The sequence below is a fragment of the Nothoprocta perdicaria genome, unplaced genomic scaffold, assembly GCF_003342845.1.
Source record: "Nothoprocta perdicaria isolate Ctin4 unplaced genomic scaffold, notPer1 scaffold_2, whole genome shotgun sequence".
Classification (NCBI taxonomy): Eukaryota; Metazoa; Chordata; class Aves; order Tinamiformes; family Tinamidae; genus Nothoprocta; species Nothoprocta perdicaria.
The window spans coordinates 8,109,543-8,127,786 of record NW_020455204.1 but is presented as its reverse complement, the minus strand read 5'-3'; the positions used below and the strand labels follow the sequence as shown (position 1 = coordinate 8,127,786).

General features: G+C 44.1%; 1 protein-coding gene across 2 annotated transcripts; it reads left to right on the top strand.

The window, feature by feature from the left end:
- The first annotated feature begins 3,983 nt into the window (after positions 1-3,983).
- Positions 3,984-16,615, top strand: ANAPC5 (anaphase promoting complex subunit 5). Of its 2 annotated transcripts, none has more exons than XM_026037584.1 (17): positions 3,984-4,204; positions 4,280-4,359; positions 4,745-4,854; positions 5,263-5,458; positions 6,604-6,670; positions 7,795-7,896; positions 8,697-8,887; positions 9,803-9,884; positions 10,681-10,770; positions 11,406-11,587; positions 12,068-12,203; positions 12,408-12,482; positions 13,287-13,408; positions 14,527-14,634; positions 14,883-15,030; positions 15,637-15,799; positions 16,229-16,615. In XM_026037584.1, exons 1-17 carry the CDS (start codon positions 4,001-4,003, stop codon positions 16,441-16,443), a joined length of 2,271 nt encoding a protein of 756 aa, XP_025893369.1. In that variant the 5' UTR covers positions 3,984-4,000; the 3' UTR covers positions 16,444-16,615. The 2 variants fall into 2 exon arrangements, with proteins under 2 accessions (XP_025893369.1, XP_025893370.1); XM_026037585.1 differs by having other exon boundaries at positions 4,042-4,204; positions 6,601-6,670.
- The last annotated feature ends 1,629 nt before the right edge of the window (positions 16,616-18,244 follow it).

Here is an 18,244-nt window from a genome sequence, read left to right as displayed (position 1 = left end):
GGCGGCTCCCCGCGGGGAAGGGCGCGCGGCGGCCGCTCCGCGGGGGCGGTGGTTGCGCTCCCCGCAAAATGGCAGCGGCGGCGGCCGCGCTTCCCGTGGCCGGGGGCGATCCGGGCTTGTCCCCGCCGCGCGCCGCCTGGGAGCCCCGCGCAGCCCCGCGGGAAAGCTGTCTTCCACTATCTCCCATTTCCGTAGTTGCCGCGCAGGGAAGCGCGGCGTTACGCGCGGTTTCTGAGGGGAGGCGGGCCGGGCTGGTGGAGGAGCCGGGGCTGCGGATAGCGGTTTCGCCGAAATAGCGGCGTTTGTAGTGCCCTGTGGAGCCGTGGTGCCCCGTGAGGGTGATACTGTTAAAATATGTATTAACGGACTGGTGAATAGTGCTTTATGTTGAGTTGAGGGATGCTTATTTATTTATTTATTTATTTATTTTAATAGCTCAGGAACCAGGAGGTCACAGAAAACACATTTTTAGTCCCGAAGCACCTGATGAAGGAGATAACTCCCTCCCCCTCATCCGAACTCTTCAGGAATGGGAATGTTTCCGCCTCCTGTTTTTCCCTGTGTTCCTAAGCAGATCACCGCTAATTATCAGGTACTGGATTTCCTTCCAGGCGATGGAAGAGGCTCTAAAATCCCATAGGAAGTGTTGTGTTCCGTACAGGTAACCGGATCGGCCACTGGTAGCTGCTGAAATACGGAAYTGGAAATTTATTTGGCACCAGTGCATTGCAGGTGGTTTGTCACAAATGCTTTTAATTCTCTTTCGGTCGTGAGCTTTCAGTAACGGAAGAGAAGGGTTATTATTTGAAAATGCAGGTTCAACTGGCTCTTAGATCCCTGTTGCTAGTTGTTCTGCCTGCCGTATGGTGAATGAGATTTGTATGAAATCAAAGCTTGCAGGAAATGGAGGCTTTTAACCAAAAAGATTACATTACAACAACAAAAAAAACAAAAACAAACAAAAAAAAAAAAAGACAAAAGAAAGTCAAGGCTTCACAAAAGCTATACATAAGACTAAGACACTCTGGGCCAAAAAAAGAGAATGGCATTAGCAAAAAAAGAGGGGACCAACAAAATTGTTTGCCCAATGAACCAGATTAAATTTGCAAAAGATTGCACAGAATCTTTTAACATTTTTTAAAGCAGGAGGTCTGATACACAAACTTAAGTGGAAAAAAAAATATGCAATATGTAATTGCCACCAGAATGACACAGTCTTGCCAGCTTTAGCATCAAGAGCTGATACTTCATGCAACCCAACTTCTGGATTTGCACTCGTGCCACATTTTCCTTCAAAATTAGGTCAGATCTTTTTTTTGGAAGTGCTTTTGCTCCTTGGAAAGCCTTTAATAGACTTAATACACTGCAAACTTTATACATAATGTAACAAAAATATCAATATTTCACTTTATTTTTTGCAAAAATAACTTGAAATTTTAGTCAAAGCAAATAAAACTTTTTGTTTGTTTGTTTGTTTTTCATTAGAAAGGCCCTTGTGAATAATGCTGGAACAAACAATAGCATGTTTGTCACATGCACACAATGTAACATAGAAAATGCTGTTCCCTAGACTTACACTTATCATTCTAGCATTGAAATTTAATGGCTTTTTTTTTCCCCCAAACTCTTTATAATTAGATCATTTTGTTCTTTTTCTAGGTTTTGCTCTTTCTTCAAGTTACATCTGTTGCTTTCTGCTGTCCTTCTACTGGCCACCGAGAGAAGAGAGGCTTGAACAGAGGTGTGTGAGATCAGAGCTGGAATAAAACAAGAAATTTCAATCGGTCTTTTCTGAGATCAGCAAAAAGAATTAGAAACACCAAAACAAAGAGCAAAGTCAACAGCAGRATCAGTCCTGGGAAAATTGAGAGCTACTGGAATGGAATTGTAAGTAAACAAATTAAATGATCTAAGGCTGATAAGATAGTGACAGCAAGAAATAAAATGCAGCTGTTTTATCCTTTCTTGGCCTTACCTGACAATTACTTGTCATTTCCTCATGTAAGAAATTACTTTAAGCCAGTTTAAGAAACATCTCTGTGATTTGGTTTCCTAAAACTTTCATGGTCCCTAAACTTGGTGTCAGGGAATCATCCCTGAAGTACCGAATTATATCCAAGCATCTTTCCTAATAATCTTAAACCAGGATTCTTGATCCATAAAAACTCTGTCTCACGGATGAGCAAAATAAAGCAAAACCTGTTTTTTTTTTTTTTTCCCTAGCTTTGGAAAGAACTTGTCAAAAAGAAACCCTCCCAAACACAGATGTTTTAGGGAGTAGCGTGGGCCTCACACAGCTGAGATGTAGAGCTATGCTGACAACTGCACTTGCCACTCCCACCTTATTTTAGGCAGATTTTGATGAATCATAGTTGTAACATGTGATTTGAGATCACTTCTTATGCATTAACATGTCTAAATTGTGACCATGCTGATTATTTTTAAACATAAAAAATGTTTAACCCCATCTGCTATTCTCCAGCTGAAAAGTGGCATTTGCAAAGGCTCAGTTAGTAAGAAACTTGCCCTCGGTGAGCTATCTGAATTGTGCCAAGGAAGCATTAAATGCTTTAAATCTATAAATGCTAGATGTCCCGTTTACTTCTGTCACCAAATGACAAGTAATGATGACCAGCAGCCATTCTGTAATAATCCTCCAAGGTTTTGCATAGCATCGGGAGGGAGGTGGACACAGGATCCTTACCAAGACTGCACATTATTAYCTTTAGGGCTAAGAACTGTAGCATTCCCTTGCTGCACAGTAGAGATGCACAGTACTTTGGTATTATCTTTAAAGAGGGTTTTCAGATTACTGAGACCTGGTCCAATGGATTCAACGTCCTGTTGGATTCAGCATTCATTGAAATGCAAGAATTCCCAAGTCCAGGTGCTTGCTACTACGCACCTCACAAGCTTTGTTACTCAGGAGCTTGAGCCTAGCTTTGGTAAGGAAGGGGCTGTTTCAGTTATATAACTTGAACTTCATATGACACAAAAAATGATCTTTTGTTGTTTATTTAGAGGTTAGTTAAAAGAACATGTTTTAACATCTCTTGCTACAGAGTGTTCAGGGATTATTCAATGTGGTTCGCACCGCAGCGTCAGATAAGACGGAAAAAGCCAGACCTTGGCCAGCTGCATGTCAGTCATTTCCTTCCTCCTCCGTGCRAACTTCTGCAAACTCCTGTTCTTAATCCTTGTCTCTCACCCCTGCTTGACAAATCACCTCGTGCTGTCAGCGTTTCACCCCAAATGCCGTGCTTTATTTTCAGGAAATGTCAATTACGTAATCTTAGTGACACAGTAGCTATAGCTGTTCCCTGCTTTTAGCTCTGGGTTTAGTGGGATGGGGGCTAGGAAGTTACCTTCAGCTGTGCAAGCAACAATTACCYGTAACAATAAATTCCTTAATTGCACGTGTCATTGAGACAATGGCTCCAAACTTGACTTTTCCTCCTCCTATCACCGCCCCACMTATGAATGAGGAGGAGGTGGTCAACTTGAGATCCTTGGGGACAGCAACTATCTAAGACTACAATATAATAATWATAATTATTATATGGTTATATATAAGAATATCGAGTTTTGTTTTGGTCTCGCTTACAAAAAAAAAATGAGACTGGCTACATAAGGGGAGTATTTTCTCTGGAAACAAGCACCTTGGTGAAGCGCCGTATCGCCCTGTGTCCCAATATTGTCCCTATGGGGACAATAACCGCGTGGGGACATCCAAGGAATTTGCGCCGTGTCCCAGTGACCGCTGGGGGAGCCGCGCTCCCCGCCCGGACCCACCTCGCCGCAGCACCGGCCTCGGGAACCCCCGGAACCTCCGCATGCGAGCGCGCCTCGCCACCCGGAGCCCCCACAGCGTCGCACGGCCCCTCCTCCGATTGGCGGCCGCGCCGCCCGCGTGACGCCGGCGGCCGTCGCGATTGGTCGGTTCGCGGGGGCTGCTGTCGCGGGCCGGGGCGGGAAAGAGGCGGGGGGGGGGGTGTCCGCCATGGCGAGCGTGCACGAGAGCCTCTACTTCAACCCCATGATGACGAACGGCGTGGTGCACGCCAACGTCTTCGGCATCAAGGACTGGGTGACCCCCTACAAGATGGCGCTGCTGGTGCTGCTCAGCGAGCTGGGCCGCGCCGGGGCGCAGCTGGCGCTGCTCGAGCGCCGCCGCCTCAACCGGCTGCTGCTGCCGCTGCTGCAGGTGCGCGCGGGGCCGCGGCCGCCCCCCCCCGCGCCGCCCCGCCGCCGCCACATGTCGCTCTCGTGTCCCCCGCAGGGTCCCGACCTGCCGCTGTGGCGCCTGCGCAGAGCCATCGAGGAGTCCTGCCCGGCCCTGGCCGCCTCCGTGACCGYCAGGTGCGCGGGGGGACCGCGGGGCGGCCCGGGCCGCGAGCCCGCCGCCTGCCGGCAGCGCCGGGGCCCGGCCTCGGCACCCTCTTCGTCCAAAGAACCCTTCAGGAAAGAAAAACACCCGCATTATTTACYATCACGTTCATAATTTATCCATTTGTTGCTTATTCGCTTTATTATACTTTATTATACTATGGATAACACACATTTTTGTTCACACATCTGTGTACTTTTAGCATAATGACCTGGCAGCCGTTTCTGGATACACTTCTTCTTTCATTATCAGGAGTATCTATTTTTTTATTTATAGGAGGTATTAAGGAGTATTTATTTGCTACGTCACATTAGACCCCTAAATAAAGGTGACCTTTCTTCCCTCCTTCCCGCTTAGGCTGAAGCTTATGGCAGAAGGGGAGCTGAAAGATATGGAACAGTTTTTTGATGACCTTTCAGATGCGTTTACTGGGACGGAGCCAGAAGTTCACAAAACAAGTGTAGTAGGTAAACAGACATTATCAATAAGCTGTTTTGATGTGATAACTAATATTGATATAATTCACTAAAGCTAAATATTTATTTTTCTTTTGGGGAACACTAGGGACATACATTTCACAATAGAATTTTCCCTTGCTTAAGTGTTTCAGATTAACAAATAGCTTGGTGTGTAGTGCTGTAATTCTCACTGATCTTAGCAGCAGTGCTGTGATCAGAGAATCTGAGATTTGCCACTAGATTRTTTGCAGACTGACACTCTAGAAAAGTGAATTTTATCAGTTAGGAGGCTAACGTGAGGTACTTGAGCAAAACTAAATAATGCACTTCAGTTTTGTAGGTGTTGAATATTTCTAGCCTCCCATCTGAAACAAGAGCTTCTCGGATGCTTGTGCTAACAGATGTTTTCTTTTGCAGGTCTCTTTCTGCGCCATATGATCCTGGCATACAATAAGCTTTCTTTCAGTCAGGTCTATAAGCTTTACACTGCACTTCAGCAGTACTTCCAAAGTGATGAGAAAAAAGATGGAATTGATGAGAGTGACATGGAGCTGACAAACACGGAGGAACTGGAGGGGAGAATGGAGAAAGAAGAACTTGATGCACCTCTCAGGTGACATACTAATATTCAAGACTTTTCCACTCTTTAAGAGATTTCTCAGTTAAGCTTACTTCAGATTACCTCTGTACCTATGAATGTAAACTTAAATTTTCCAGAGTCTGCTGTTCAAGTGGTCTAGTCTTGTAGTTTAGTTGATGTAAGATGGAATTTCTATTTGTTTGTTTTATCCTATGTGGAGATCACAGAGTTGTGGGGGTTTTTTTTAATGCTGGTCTTGCTAACTTGCAGATACTCAAAAGATAGTTCAGAAAGTCTAGCCACTCCTTAAGAACATATTAATTATGGACAGACAACATTGAAATGTTAGAACTTTGTGTTTCTTGGGGAGGGAATGAGAAAGTTTTGTCACATTTGGGTTCAAAAAGCTCTGCCTTAGGGATACTGATGAACTGCAGTGAATGGGCACGCGCAGAGCCGGTGGCCTCGCTGTTTCCGTCGTGCCACCGCGTGGCGAGACTCGTAACTGTCACAGTTCTGTGCTCGCAGAAGATGGCGGTGCCCCATCCTCGTGCTCCCTAAGGGAATCACAGCCTGGAGTTCCCTTCCATGGTTTCTGGTGCCATGCGCTCACCTCTGCTTCCTTTCCCTCCAAGGAAAAGTTCAGCTTCACGTTTATGCTTTCACTCTTCTCCAAACAGAACTCACATTTGTTTAGCAGGTCTAAAGACTCAGTATTTAAAATATAAAGAGGTGTTTCACCATAAAGATTATACTAAAAGTGTTTTATATATCCATATATTTATTCTGTGTTTTCTGTCACTCTGAATCTGCTGTTTCCCTTAACGTTCCTATGGGTCTATAGGATGACATTGATGTATGTAGGAAAACACTCATGTTGGCCAGTCTCTGCAGGTTAGTGATTATGATTCTGGCCTGGTTTTATAATGGCAGATCCATCAGAATGACATCTACTTTCCTTCAAGTGTAGCTGTACAAGTGTCTGAACTGTGTGGAGTCATTCAGACTGCTAGCTTTGATGGAGTAGATTTTATTCTTTATTAGAGTTCAACACCTTGAAGCAGAAAATCTAATATGTCATAAAGCTTTATAAAGCAAAAGCTGGAGTGYCTGGTAAAATCTATTTTCTTATATTCAATTTCATTGCCCTTGTTTCTAACCGTAGTATTTCTTAGCAGGGAAGAAGAGATATCTTGCAATGGGCCTCTTTCCCAGAAACAAGCAGAGTATTTTCTTTCTCAGCAGGTATGTTTATCCTGAACAAAATAAATGATCCATAACATCATTTTCATCTCTGTGTGTATTGTCAAGCATGATGTTTTCTCAAATCTGAGAAGATTTGTTACATGTCTATTGTGCTTGTAAGTGCTCAGTGTGAGCACTTGGGTTTCAAACTGGTTTTTTTTTTTTCCAGGCTTGTAGACCATATGATGTTATTTGATTCTGAGGGGATCAGATCCTGACCTTGAATCCTTTCTCTCCCCACTTGCTGGCATTGAGACATGAGTCCCAAGGGCCTGCAGCCCTGCTCCAGCTGCTGGCTCAGACCCCTTTGCACTTGCCAGCCCGTGCACATGCAGCACTGGATTCTTGCAGCAATTCAGACTTGGGTCCTTGTTGTGGCCACTAACTGGCCCTTGGATCTGCTTGTTGTGTCACATGCAGATGCACACACATGTAAATGGGTTCTTGGTCGATCCAAATCCCATGGTCTCTCCARCAGCTGGATGAGACCTCTGGTTGTCTTGCTCACAGAGACACAGGCCTTTCCATCTCAGATTTACAGCTGCTTCAGTACGTAGCTCCCAAGCCACTTATCCAGCTTTGTGTTCACTAGAATCACACAGTGATGTCCAGTCACCCCAGCTCAGTTGCTGGTGCCACAGACACATGGACCCACGTAACGTGTGGTCTGACTCCAGTAGTTTGTACTGTGACCTCCACTCACACAAAACAGAGCCCCTCACACAGGAAGGTAGTTAGGAGAGTGGTTCAGTGAGAACAGAGAGGGCAGGTTGTGGTGATTTGGCACAGGGCATGGCCAGACAAACTTACTGCACGTATCCAATGCCTTTTATCCTCATATCCCTCTATTTTCACACACATACTTCTCCCCAAGCCACCTTGATCCATGCCCTTCTCCACCTTTAATTCTTCCACTAAACGTTCCATAGGATCCTGGACAAACCCAAAGTGCCCTGCCACTGGATGTCACAGCATGTCCCAGTGTCAGGGACCTACCATAACCACCTTTAGTGTGAAAATTGCTCCAGAGCACCCAGTGGGTGTCCCCAACACCCACACACAGTGGGGCTCTTCTCCCCTGCTAGCTTTGAGTTAGTTAACTTTGGTTTCAAATTTTATTCTAGGCTTCTTTACTGAAGAATGACGAAACAAAAGCTCTTGCTCCAGCATCTTTACAGAAGGAATTGAACAACTTGTTAAAATTTAATCCAGACTTTGCTGAAGCAGTAAGTATCTTTTTCTTCATGCAGAATGGTTGTAAAGGGATTTCTTCATATCTCTAGGATGGGATTATTTGGGAGTCATTTATTCTATATTGAAATATAAGCAGATGGTGAAAATGTGAGTAAGAAGCATGTAAATGTTTAGTAATTCAAAGTAAAACTCCAGAAGGTACAGAAACCTTAATTAAGCGAAATACTTAACCACATGTCTAGCTCTATGCATGGATATAATCCTGCCAACTTTGGTGGGACTGTTGYGATGCATTCTAATTGAACTGAGTCTAAAGCTTATTTCCTTTTATGTACTCTTCCTAAGAAATTTCAGGCCTCATATTTCTATAATTTTGAAATCAGTATTAGATGAAATCTCTGTTGATTTTTGTTTATTGATGCTCGCTTCTGATGCTTGGAAGTAGACAGACAGCAATAGACAACTCATATAAGCAAATGTGTGCTGTGAGCGTTTGCCTCATTCCCAGAGCACTTTCTCTTGAGCTGTTCCCATGAATTTCCAGTAAATTCTCCTGCTTTAGTTTTCAAGGCTTCCTCCCAGTTGCCCTTTGGCTAAGGCAGGCAGTTTTCTTGCTCCCATTTGGAGAAGATTCCCTGAAAGTGCTGCCAGAGGAAGGGCTGGGCTTCATGACTCAAAAAGTCCTCGCTGCTGTTCTGCTTCTAACAGAAGAGGTTGGCCTGTCCTCTTCTAATGTCAAGGGCCAAATAGCTACTTTTATCATCCCCCTTCTCAAAAACTTACGCTTTTAGTAGTTCTGTGTACTTATAGCTGATTTTGCTTTCATTTCTAGCATTACCTAAGCTACTTAAACAATCTCAGAGTGCAGGATGTCTTCAGTTCAACACACAGCCTGCTTCACTACTTTGACCGTTTAATTCTCACCGGAGCAGAGAGCAAAAGCAACGGGGATGAAGGTTACGGTCGGAGTCTGAGATACGCTGCCCTCAATCTGGCTGCACTGCACTGTCGGTTTGGCCATTAGTAAGTTACTGCTTTGTACCCTGCATGTAAAATTCATCTTGTTGCATCTCTCTTGAGTGGTAATAGATGGACCTTTGATCCATTATGAAAATCTGTTCAGGAGAAGGTACTTTCTCTAATTCAACAACAGCTATAGTTGCATTGGCCTGGAGTTTCTTGGAATCTTGATTTGTTTTAGTTATGAAAACCAAATAAATGTCAAAATAAAAACAAACTTAAGTAATCCACAGCACCATAAGAGCTGGCATTTGTCTGTGTCCAGTTGCAACCGTTTCCTAGGGAGTTAAGTTCTTAGTTGCTGCATTTCTGTGATCTCAGAAAGGTCAGTGGATGTGGGTGCTTATTTCCAGCCATGTTCTCAAAAACGCACGGTTGTTTTTATGTTACATTTAAACCCTTATGAGCTGACGATCTGGAGAAAGAATAAATAAAATCTGAGAAATTTGGTATTATTTCTAAAAAACCGTCAGTGTGGGTGTTATTGATAAATAGGGCTGGCCTAGCTGCCTCCATATAAGACTTGCATTTATTGACTTCTGCCTGGATGCATCATGTAGAAGGACTGGAGAAGGAAGGAGATCTGAAAAATATAAAGGAACAACTTTTCTTCCTAGGCAGATATTTTATCTTGTCTGTATTTAAACTTAACACATTAGCATGAACATGAGTTTGAAAGCCCACTTAGGGGTTACAGTTCGTTTTCCACAATGCTGCCTTGCTTGTTAGCTTCAAGACCAGAATATATCGCTGAAATGATAAGAAGGAAGTACAAGCTTTCTTATTTGATCTATTAAATCAGTTCTTTTCTGAGTAGGATATGCATAATTCAAAGCAGCATTCCCCTGTACCTTTGTAATGCTGCGTTTTAAGTGCTATGGGAACATGAATCCCTCCTGTGTTGTTGTTTGCCCATAGTCAGCAGGCCGAACTCGCGCTCCAGGAAGCCATCCGGATTGCTCAGGAGTCTAACGACCACGTGTGCCTGCAGCACTGCCTGGTAAGAACCTCTGTGAAACAGAGGCCGTGTCACCCTTGCCTATGTCAGCTGTACTTGGGCTCAGGGAAGAGCTGCAGAAATACTCTTAAATACCTCAGCACATGCAGCAGTAACTCAAATATAACCGTCCCACAGTGGGATGACCTGTTGTTTCTGGCAGGTGGTTCAGCTAGAGCAAAAGACTAGAGAGAGATCAGGGTAAGGTTTTTGTTATGATTAAGGTTTTGTTATGATTTTCTTAAACACAAGTTGTCCCAGGATTACTCAGTGCTGAGCTCAGAGTTTAGTCTTAGATGCTTAAAGAGCTTTCTTCAAAGTGTTTTATAAACTTTGTCCTTCTGGATTTTCAGAGGATAGATGCCAGCTTTCTTTTCAGCAAGCAGAAAAGAGGGGGGAAAGATGTAATGTTTCCTCTAAGTTCTTTTTTTTTTTTTTTTTCCCCTCTGCAATTAACAGTGCGGTAATGAATTAGCATCAGGGATATCAAGCTCCCAAGATGGTGATTTCCACACAAACTATAATGGGATGACCGTGTATTATTCTGAAACCTCCRGCACAGACACTACTGCCAAGCCAGTGTGCCAGCCTAGCTGGACCTTTGGTGTATTTTTTGCCATGTAGCTTTTAATAGAAGTTTCTTTAGCATCATATTTATTCTAAGGAATGGCTGGTGTTTCCAGGTGGGCTCTTGTGAATTCCATGTAGAAGTAAGAGAAGTAAAAAATGCTGTAAAATGCTGAAACTAATATTTGCAATGGGATTTTCAACCTTTTTGTGGTTTTTTTTCCCTTTCTAGAGCTGGTTGTACATCTTGGAACAGAAGATATTTGATAGCTGTGTTCTGCTGGAGCACTCTGTAAACAAATCCTTACACTTTGGTTTGCCAGTAAGTCCATTTCACACAGGGGGACACCTAGAGCATGTGGCACAGGGTGGCATCCAGGAGGATTTTGAAGATCTCCAGAGAAGGAGACCCCACAACCTCTTTGGTTCCAGGGTTCTGTCACCCTCACAGTAAAGAAGTTCTTCCCCACATGGGGATGGAGCTTTCTGTGTTTTAATTTATACCCATTACCCCTTGTCCTGTCACTGGCCGCCAATGAGAAGATTTTAGCCCCATCCTCCCTACATTCTCCCTTTAGGTATTTGTACATATTGATCAGATCTCCTCACAGTCTTCTCTTCTCTGGGCTGAACAACTCGCTTAGTCTTTCCTCATATGATAGATGCTCGAGTCCCTTAATCATAAGTCGTGTCATCATCTTTAAGACTACTCTGCGGGGGAGTGGAAATTACTTCTCACATCTAGCATTCATGTGGCACTCATGTATGTGTGGGTGTGGAAGTGCATATTTAAAGAAATCRCTGTAGCAGTGTTCTTTTGTCTGTGCTGAATAGCATCACGGCTTTTATTAGGAGCTTTTTTTTCCCTTGGTTTATGCCTCTTGCTGTGATGCAATTCATGAGTGCAGTGTGCTCTCTTGTATTTCAGTGGTGGCTTTTTCCCCCCCTTCTCTCCAGTACCTAGCTTCCCTGGGAATACAGTCCTTGGTTCAGCAAAGGGCTTTTGCAGGAAAGGCTGCCAGCAAACTAATGGATGCCCTGAAAGACTCTGATCTGTTGCACTGGAAACACAGCTTGTCRGAGCTCATTGATATTAGCATAGCACAGAAGACTGCCATTTGGAGGCTCTATGGCCGCAGGTATTTGTTCTTTTGAACTCTTGCATTAGCTCCCTCTACKTCTTAGCAGGTAATGCACTTTGAGTTATTTATATAGGTGTAACAAGTGACTGTGTCTCTCCGGGGTACTAAAATAAAGCATTCAGACTGTGTGATTCAGTAAATGCTGGGTGCAGTTATTTCCATGCTCTTATGTTCATTTAAAACTCCTACAGGAGAATACATCGTGTTTCCATGTAGTAGTGGCAAATAGTGCCTAAATGCAATATTCTTATATCCCCATTTTCAGCGTATCTATGCTTAAAACTGTGTGCAGCTTTCAGGATGTTGTACATGCATGGTCTAGAGTTCCTGGGTAGCAGTTATTTCACAAATTCTCATTCTCCTCCAGTCCTCTGGTTTACCAACAAAAGTCCCTAGGCCACTTTTGTAAGCAGACCGTAGATTAAAAGCAGTTGGTGTTTGTTGCTTGAAAGCTAAAGGGTGTTTTTCTCACTCAAGCACCATGGCGCTTCAGCAAGCGCAGACCTTGCTGAGCATGAACAGCCTGGAGGCTGTGAACGTGGGCGTGCAGCAGAACAACACCGAGTCCTTCGCTGTGGTGCTGTGTCACCTGGCCCAGCTGCATGCGGAGCAGGTGAGTTCTGTGGCTCGTTGCCCAAAATGTCCCTGCTCTGTGGGTGTTACTGCCACAGTTGTGTTCTACCTTTAAGCTCTGCATTGGGAAGGAAAATACAGGGCTTTTGCCTGGCCTGTTCCCTTCTTTCCATGAGGATTGTGATGAAATCCAGGGGAACGGTGCTCACCCCGTCCGCTTATGGCAGTGCTGTTTGTGTTACAGGGGTACTTCGCTGCTGCTTCCGAGATACTGAAGCATCTAAAGGAAAGATTTCCCCCCCACAGTCAGCACGCACAGGTAAAATATATGTAATTTAGCCTGTAAATTATGCAGTTGTGTTACAATAGGACCTGAATTTCATTGCATCTTAATTCATAGCTTTCCTCTGTATGCCTGGGGCTACGTTTGCTATTTTCAGTTGGCTCCTGACCCCACGGGACGCTGTGTGGTGTATGCCTTTGTACAAAAGCATGAAAAGAATGCCTGTCGTTTTAAGACTGGTGAAACAATTGTCTCACCACACCTCCTTAAAAAAAAAAGCCAAACAACCCATTTAAATAGTACTCTGCTTACCAGAGAAGTATTCATCTCCTTCAGGAGCACATACCTGAATTAAATGTTATACACTGGTTTGGAGCCTGTGTAATGGGTGCTAGTTATTTTGATATATTTATTCCAGAAATAGTTGAGAGAAGAAGCCATTAATTGTGTGACAGGAAATACATCAATGTATGAGTCCATAAGATAGTGTTTAGATTAAAGTGATGTAGATTCTGCTCCATTTAGTTCACTCCTTCTCTTTTTGCTATAAACAAGTCTATTATTTCAAAGCATTAGTAATGGTTTAAAAGAGCTTTTTTACTTAAGATGCAGTCAAATAGGTCAGCTGCAGTATTGAAACATTACTCTAGATCTCTCTGCTGAAGGACAGGGATTTAGCAAATCCTGTAACCAGAGAGCTCATCAAACGTGCAAGCATGAATTTAGTTGTTTTGGGACATAAATATCCACAGGAAAAAAATCAAATTTAGGTTTGAAATTCGGGTTAGATAATGGCCGTGCCCATTTTCTTAGACTTATTCTTGGATGTTCTTTGTTTAGCTTTGGATGCTGTTTGATCAGAAAATACAGTTTGAGAGAGCCATGAATGACGGCAGGTATCATATAGCAGATTCTCTGGTAGCTGGGATTACAGCACTTAATAGCATTGAAGGAGTATACAGGTAAGAAATCACCAACCTGCAAAATAAACTTACAGCTTTATCCCATTAAGATAATTAAAACAGTTAATAAAATGATTGCTGGCAGTTGTATGTATTTGCATGCTCATCTGTTTCCAGTATTAGTTTTGGTAGCGTTGTCTAACCTGTAATTACYCTATTGGGAGCATGTCCTGCACTAATCCTTTTTGGTTATTCCTCTGGGGATTTTAAGCTCAGAATGGCACTGTAGAAATGTGTGTTATTCTAGGACTGTAATCTGCAGAATACTTCTTCAAAATCTTCTCATGAAACTGTGCACAATGAAGAATTTCATATAAAATAGCAGGGAACCTAGGGCCCAGTCACAGCTGTGTTACCGTAAGAGCTTGACCATGACTTTATTTCTGTCCTAGTTTCTGCATTTACAGAATAGGACAGTATAGATGTACTTACCTCATCTTAATGTGCTCTGGTTTCTAAATGAAAATGTGTGTTAGAAATAGATGGGGTTAAAACTTGTCATTTGTTTATGAGTAGCAATTTAGTGTTAAAAGTTATCTCCTCTTGATTTTCAGTGGGGCAAAAAGCTTAAAACCCCAGCCAATACTGTAAGCAGGAAGACGGGTATTCAAGCTGTGGGGCCTCCTGTTTTCCCTTCTGGACCTGGACTAACTGTGGTTTCCCTGACCTTTAAATACGCTGCTCAGTGTCTGTTTTTAACCCATCTCCTACCGCTATGTGTTTGTTCCCTATTTCCCTGTTCCTGCTCTTTGCCTGTCATTCCACGTCCGTGTTGGCTCATGCCAGTTTTAGCTAGGGTGCCTCATACCTGGTTTCCTTGCACAAATAACTGCTGGTGCTTTCCAGCTTGCATGCCCTTCTGCTGCTTGTTTGGCCTTTGTTTTTTGGCAACCCTTGTTTTCTTGTTGAAGCCGTTTTATGAGTTTGATCCTTTCTGCCAGGGAGTTCTGTAGTGATCCAAGATGCCTAATTCCCCCCACAGTATATGGCACATGTACTTTGTTACAGTTTTAGGAAACAAAGTTCACAAAATAAAGCCCTATTTTACTGCTGCTAAGAGTACAAATGTGTCTAAAATGTAAACATAGGATCAATGACTTTCTGTTTTACCATGGCAGAAAAGCTCTTGTTTTGAAAGCTCAAAATCAAATGTCAGAAGCACACAAACTTTTGCAGAAACTGTTGATCCACTGCCAGAAAATCAAGAACACCGAGATGGTCATTAGGTAAGAATGAATCATTTTCAGAGTATTCAAACCACCGGGCAGCAATTAAAATCAACTGTTTCAATCTGTCTGTGTTCAGACTTAATTAGTTTTCAGATTACCTGCTGTAGAGATAACATAATTTCATTTATGAAAGATAGTATGGGATAATTGTTTGACACTTGCTTGTTGTAGCAGGGGAGGAAACAAGCAGACATTTCTTGAATCAAAAGAAATAGGCTCATAATTCTTTCTCCCTCATTTGGCAGCGTTCTTCTCTCAATAGCAGAGCTCTACTGGAGATCTTCATGTCACACGATAGCTTTGCCCGTCCTGCTGCAGGCGCTTGCCCTCTCTCGAGAGTACAGTCTGCAGTACTTGGCTTCTCAGACTGTGCTCAACTTGGCCTTCTCCCAGGTGTGTTTGGTTTGTGTTTTCACGGGACTGTAGGGCAATGTTTATACCGGAGATCTGTATCCTGGTTTTACTCCTCTTAGATTTAAGAACATAACCGTGCTAGAACTCAGTCATTGGTTCTAAAGAAAGATACTCAGGACATTAAAGCCTTCTGAGGAAGTTAATAAAAGCTGAGTATTGTGTAAATTGGTAAGATCTGTGGTTATTCAGCATAATTAAAGAGACAAGTGTAAATTGGCCCTTCATTTCTCTAGTTGGTATTTCTCATGCTAATTTTTTGGCTTTCTAGTAGTATGGTTTGACATGTGCTTGAATTAAAAATAACACTCGTAATGAAGTTCAGTTGTATTGTTTATTCTGAGCTGGCAGAGTCCTGGTTGTCAGCACTGACTGGAGTAGAGGAAACCATGCCTAATAATTTCAGATGGTAGCTCATTTCTACTAATGAATTTTGATTTAAAAGAAGATTGGGGGGAGAAAAAAAAATACATCCTTGTCTGGAGCATTGCTTTATTAAAAACAGCTGCAGCTTATGTTGGTGTTCCCAGGAGAAGCTGCTCTCCTGGTGTGTTCCAGTATCAGAGCAGCAACGTGTTTCTCTTTCAGCTGATCCTTGGGATTCCTGAGCAAGCCCTGAATATTCTGCATATGGCAATAGAGCCCGTCTTGGCTCACGGAGCCGTGCTGGACAAGGGCTGTGCCATGTTCTTGGTGGCCAAATGCCAGGTGGCTTCTGCAGCTTCCTATGCTCCACAGGAGAAGGTGGAAGGTAGCGTGAAGAGCTCTCCTTTATACTCCCGTCACAGGATGGGGACTGCAAACCAGTGTGTATGTTGGAGTCCTGTTAGAACAGACATCCTCCCTCCCTCTGCTCGTCATTAGTAACATTAAAATGATATGTCTGTGTTATGTAGTTATCAAATGGGCAAATTAAGTGGAATTAGCTGTTCAGGTTGAACAGATTTGGTAGTCATCATGGAACCATGTTTATCTGCATACTTTCACACCCATACTTTGCAGCCAGGGTTGAATAACAGACTAGCTGAAAGAGCATGTTGCTAAGACACAAATTGTTTTCAAAAGCTGAGGAATGTATATTTGGACTCCTTAGAACAGGGCTGTATTGCTTGAATTATTATTGTCATCATGTGTTAMAACTGTCTGTCTGTCCCCCCCCAACCTTCTTTGTTTGTGGCAGCTTTGGAATCAGCTATTTCGAACCTAAACGAAGCTAAGACGTATTTTGCCAAAGTGGATTGCAAAGAGCAGCTAAGAGACGTTCTCTACTTTCAAGCCAGACTGTTCCACACCCTGGGCAAGACCCAGGAGAGGAACAAATGTGCGATGCTCTTCCGACGGCTGCACCAGGAACTGCCTGCGCATGGTGTCCCCTTAATAAATGCCTTTAAGTGATGCATTTTAAAGATGAGATTTGCTTTCCTCTTTTCTTAACTGTCGTCCTATTGTATTCAGTCATCAGTGTTTCAAAAGAATTGTCCATAAATTATAGTCTTCTACTGAACAAGCTTGTGTTTTTTGCTTGTAAGGATTTGGTAGGAAATACAGTTTTTCATGACTTTCACTTTATTTCATACTTGAAATTAAGAATAAGAATGGAGTGGGGAAAAACAATGCTCTGAGCACTGTGTTGCAAGCACACAGAGAGACTTGCAAAGTCCCGATAATGAAAAGAATAAAATAAATCAATTTCATCTCTTAGAAATGGCCCTTTCAGGCTCAACGTTACCACTAAGCTGCACTTGTGGAAAKTGTAGGCAAGGCTCCTGTGTGCTAATTTTGAGTAGTGTGGAATGGGGAATCACATTTAAAACGTGTCCTTGCATTTAACCTGTCTACAGTGACTGTTTACACTGCCGAAACAGATGGTGCTGGCAGAAGGGGAGGAAAACAGGATCCTTTTGGAAAGGTCTAACGGTGCAAAGTCCCAGCCCTGCTGTGTTAGACGTCCTTGTGCAAAGAGCAGCTGGAAAAAAAGCAGAGCGGGCTAAGGTTCACTTGGCTGCAACGAGAGCACTAGGTCAGATGAACTGTTTTGTGTGCTCGCTCGTAGGCGCTCTGCAGGATTTCCCTGCTCTGTTTCTATCTGTGAATAAATGAGGACAACTGGTAACTCACACCGTTGACTCATGGCAATTAGCTCCTTGTTTGGCAGGTGGATTCGTTGCAGATGTCAGGTGGGATTGCGCCGCTGTGGCCGGGAAGGAGCGGGCGCCAGGTGGGAGGCAGCGCTGGCCCTCGCGCCAGGTGCATTCAGGGTCTTTCCATCCTTTCAGCCCCCTGTTTTATAAAAGCTAAATTTCCTTGGTGCAAACTCCTCAAGAGATCCTGGCAGCAAGTGCTAGATGAGATTGTGGCACCGCTGGCAAGGAGAAAGTGAGCTTAGAAGTCAGCCTTAGCCGGCTCCGCTGGAGCTCTGCCAGGCCGGCAGGAAGAGATAAGTGTTAAAATGTGGTGGGAATAGGGATAATCCAGTGCTAGTTTACACATCCCTTTAATTAATGTTGCCGTGAGGCTGTTAGCAGATAACCAGGGCTTTGGCTTGTAAAACCCCAGTGCGTGTTGTGTGTTTGAGAACAAACGTGCAGGTTCCCAGCAGGGATTCCGGAGCTGCGGGTGCAGCCATGCCCCATCTGCTCCCTTATTTGGACCCCAGGAAAGCTCTTGGTTCTGTCCATGAGGCGTTTGCAGCACCTGCTGTTGGCATTAATGGCATCTTTGCATTAATAACTAGCCGCGTTGAGCGGGGAGGCGCGCGGGGAAGCTCCTCTGCTCGGGGGTCTGGCGCGGGGTCTGCAGCGGCTCCCACAGCAGGGGGACAGGGAGCCCATGGAGCGCCCAGCGCTCGGGTCCTTGTCACCCAAGTTCCAGGACGGGCGCGAGGAGGAGGGCGCCGGTGGCACGAGGCGCCCCATGAGAGCTGGAGTTAATGGGAGCAGCGGGGGGAGCGAGCGGCCAGGGCCCCCCCGGGGCCCCGTTCACCGGGCGCCGCCCTGTGACCCCCCCGGGGCCGTCGCGGGGCTCCAGCCGCGCCCGGCCCCCCCGGGGACCGTTCGGCCCCAAATCGCTGGAAATTCTGCGGGAGGCCGAGGGCGCAGGGGGGAGGCGGCGTTTTGGGGCGGATCGAGGCGAAAATAAATAAATAAATAAATAAATAAATAAATAAATAAATAAATAAATAAATAAATAAATGGTC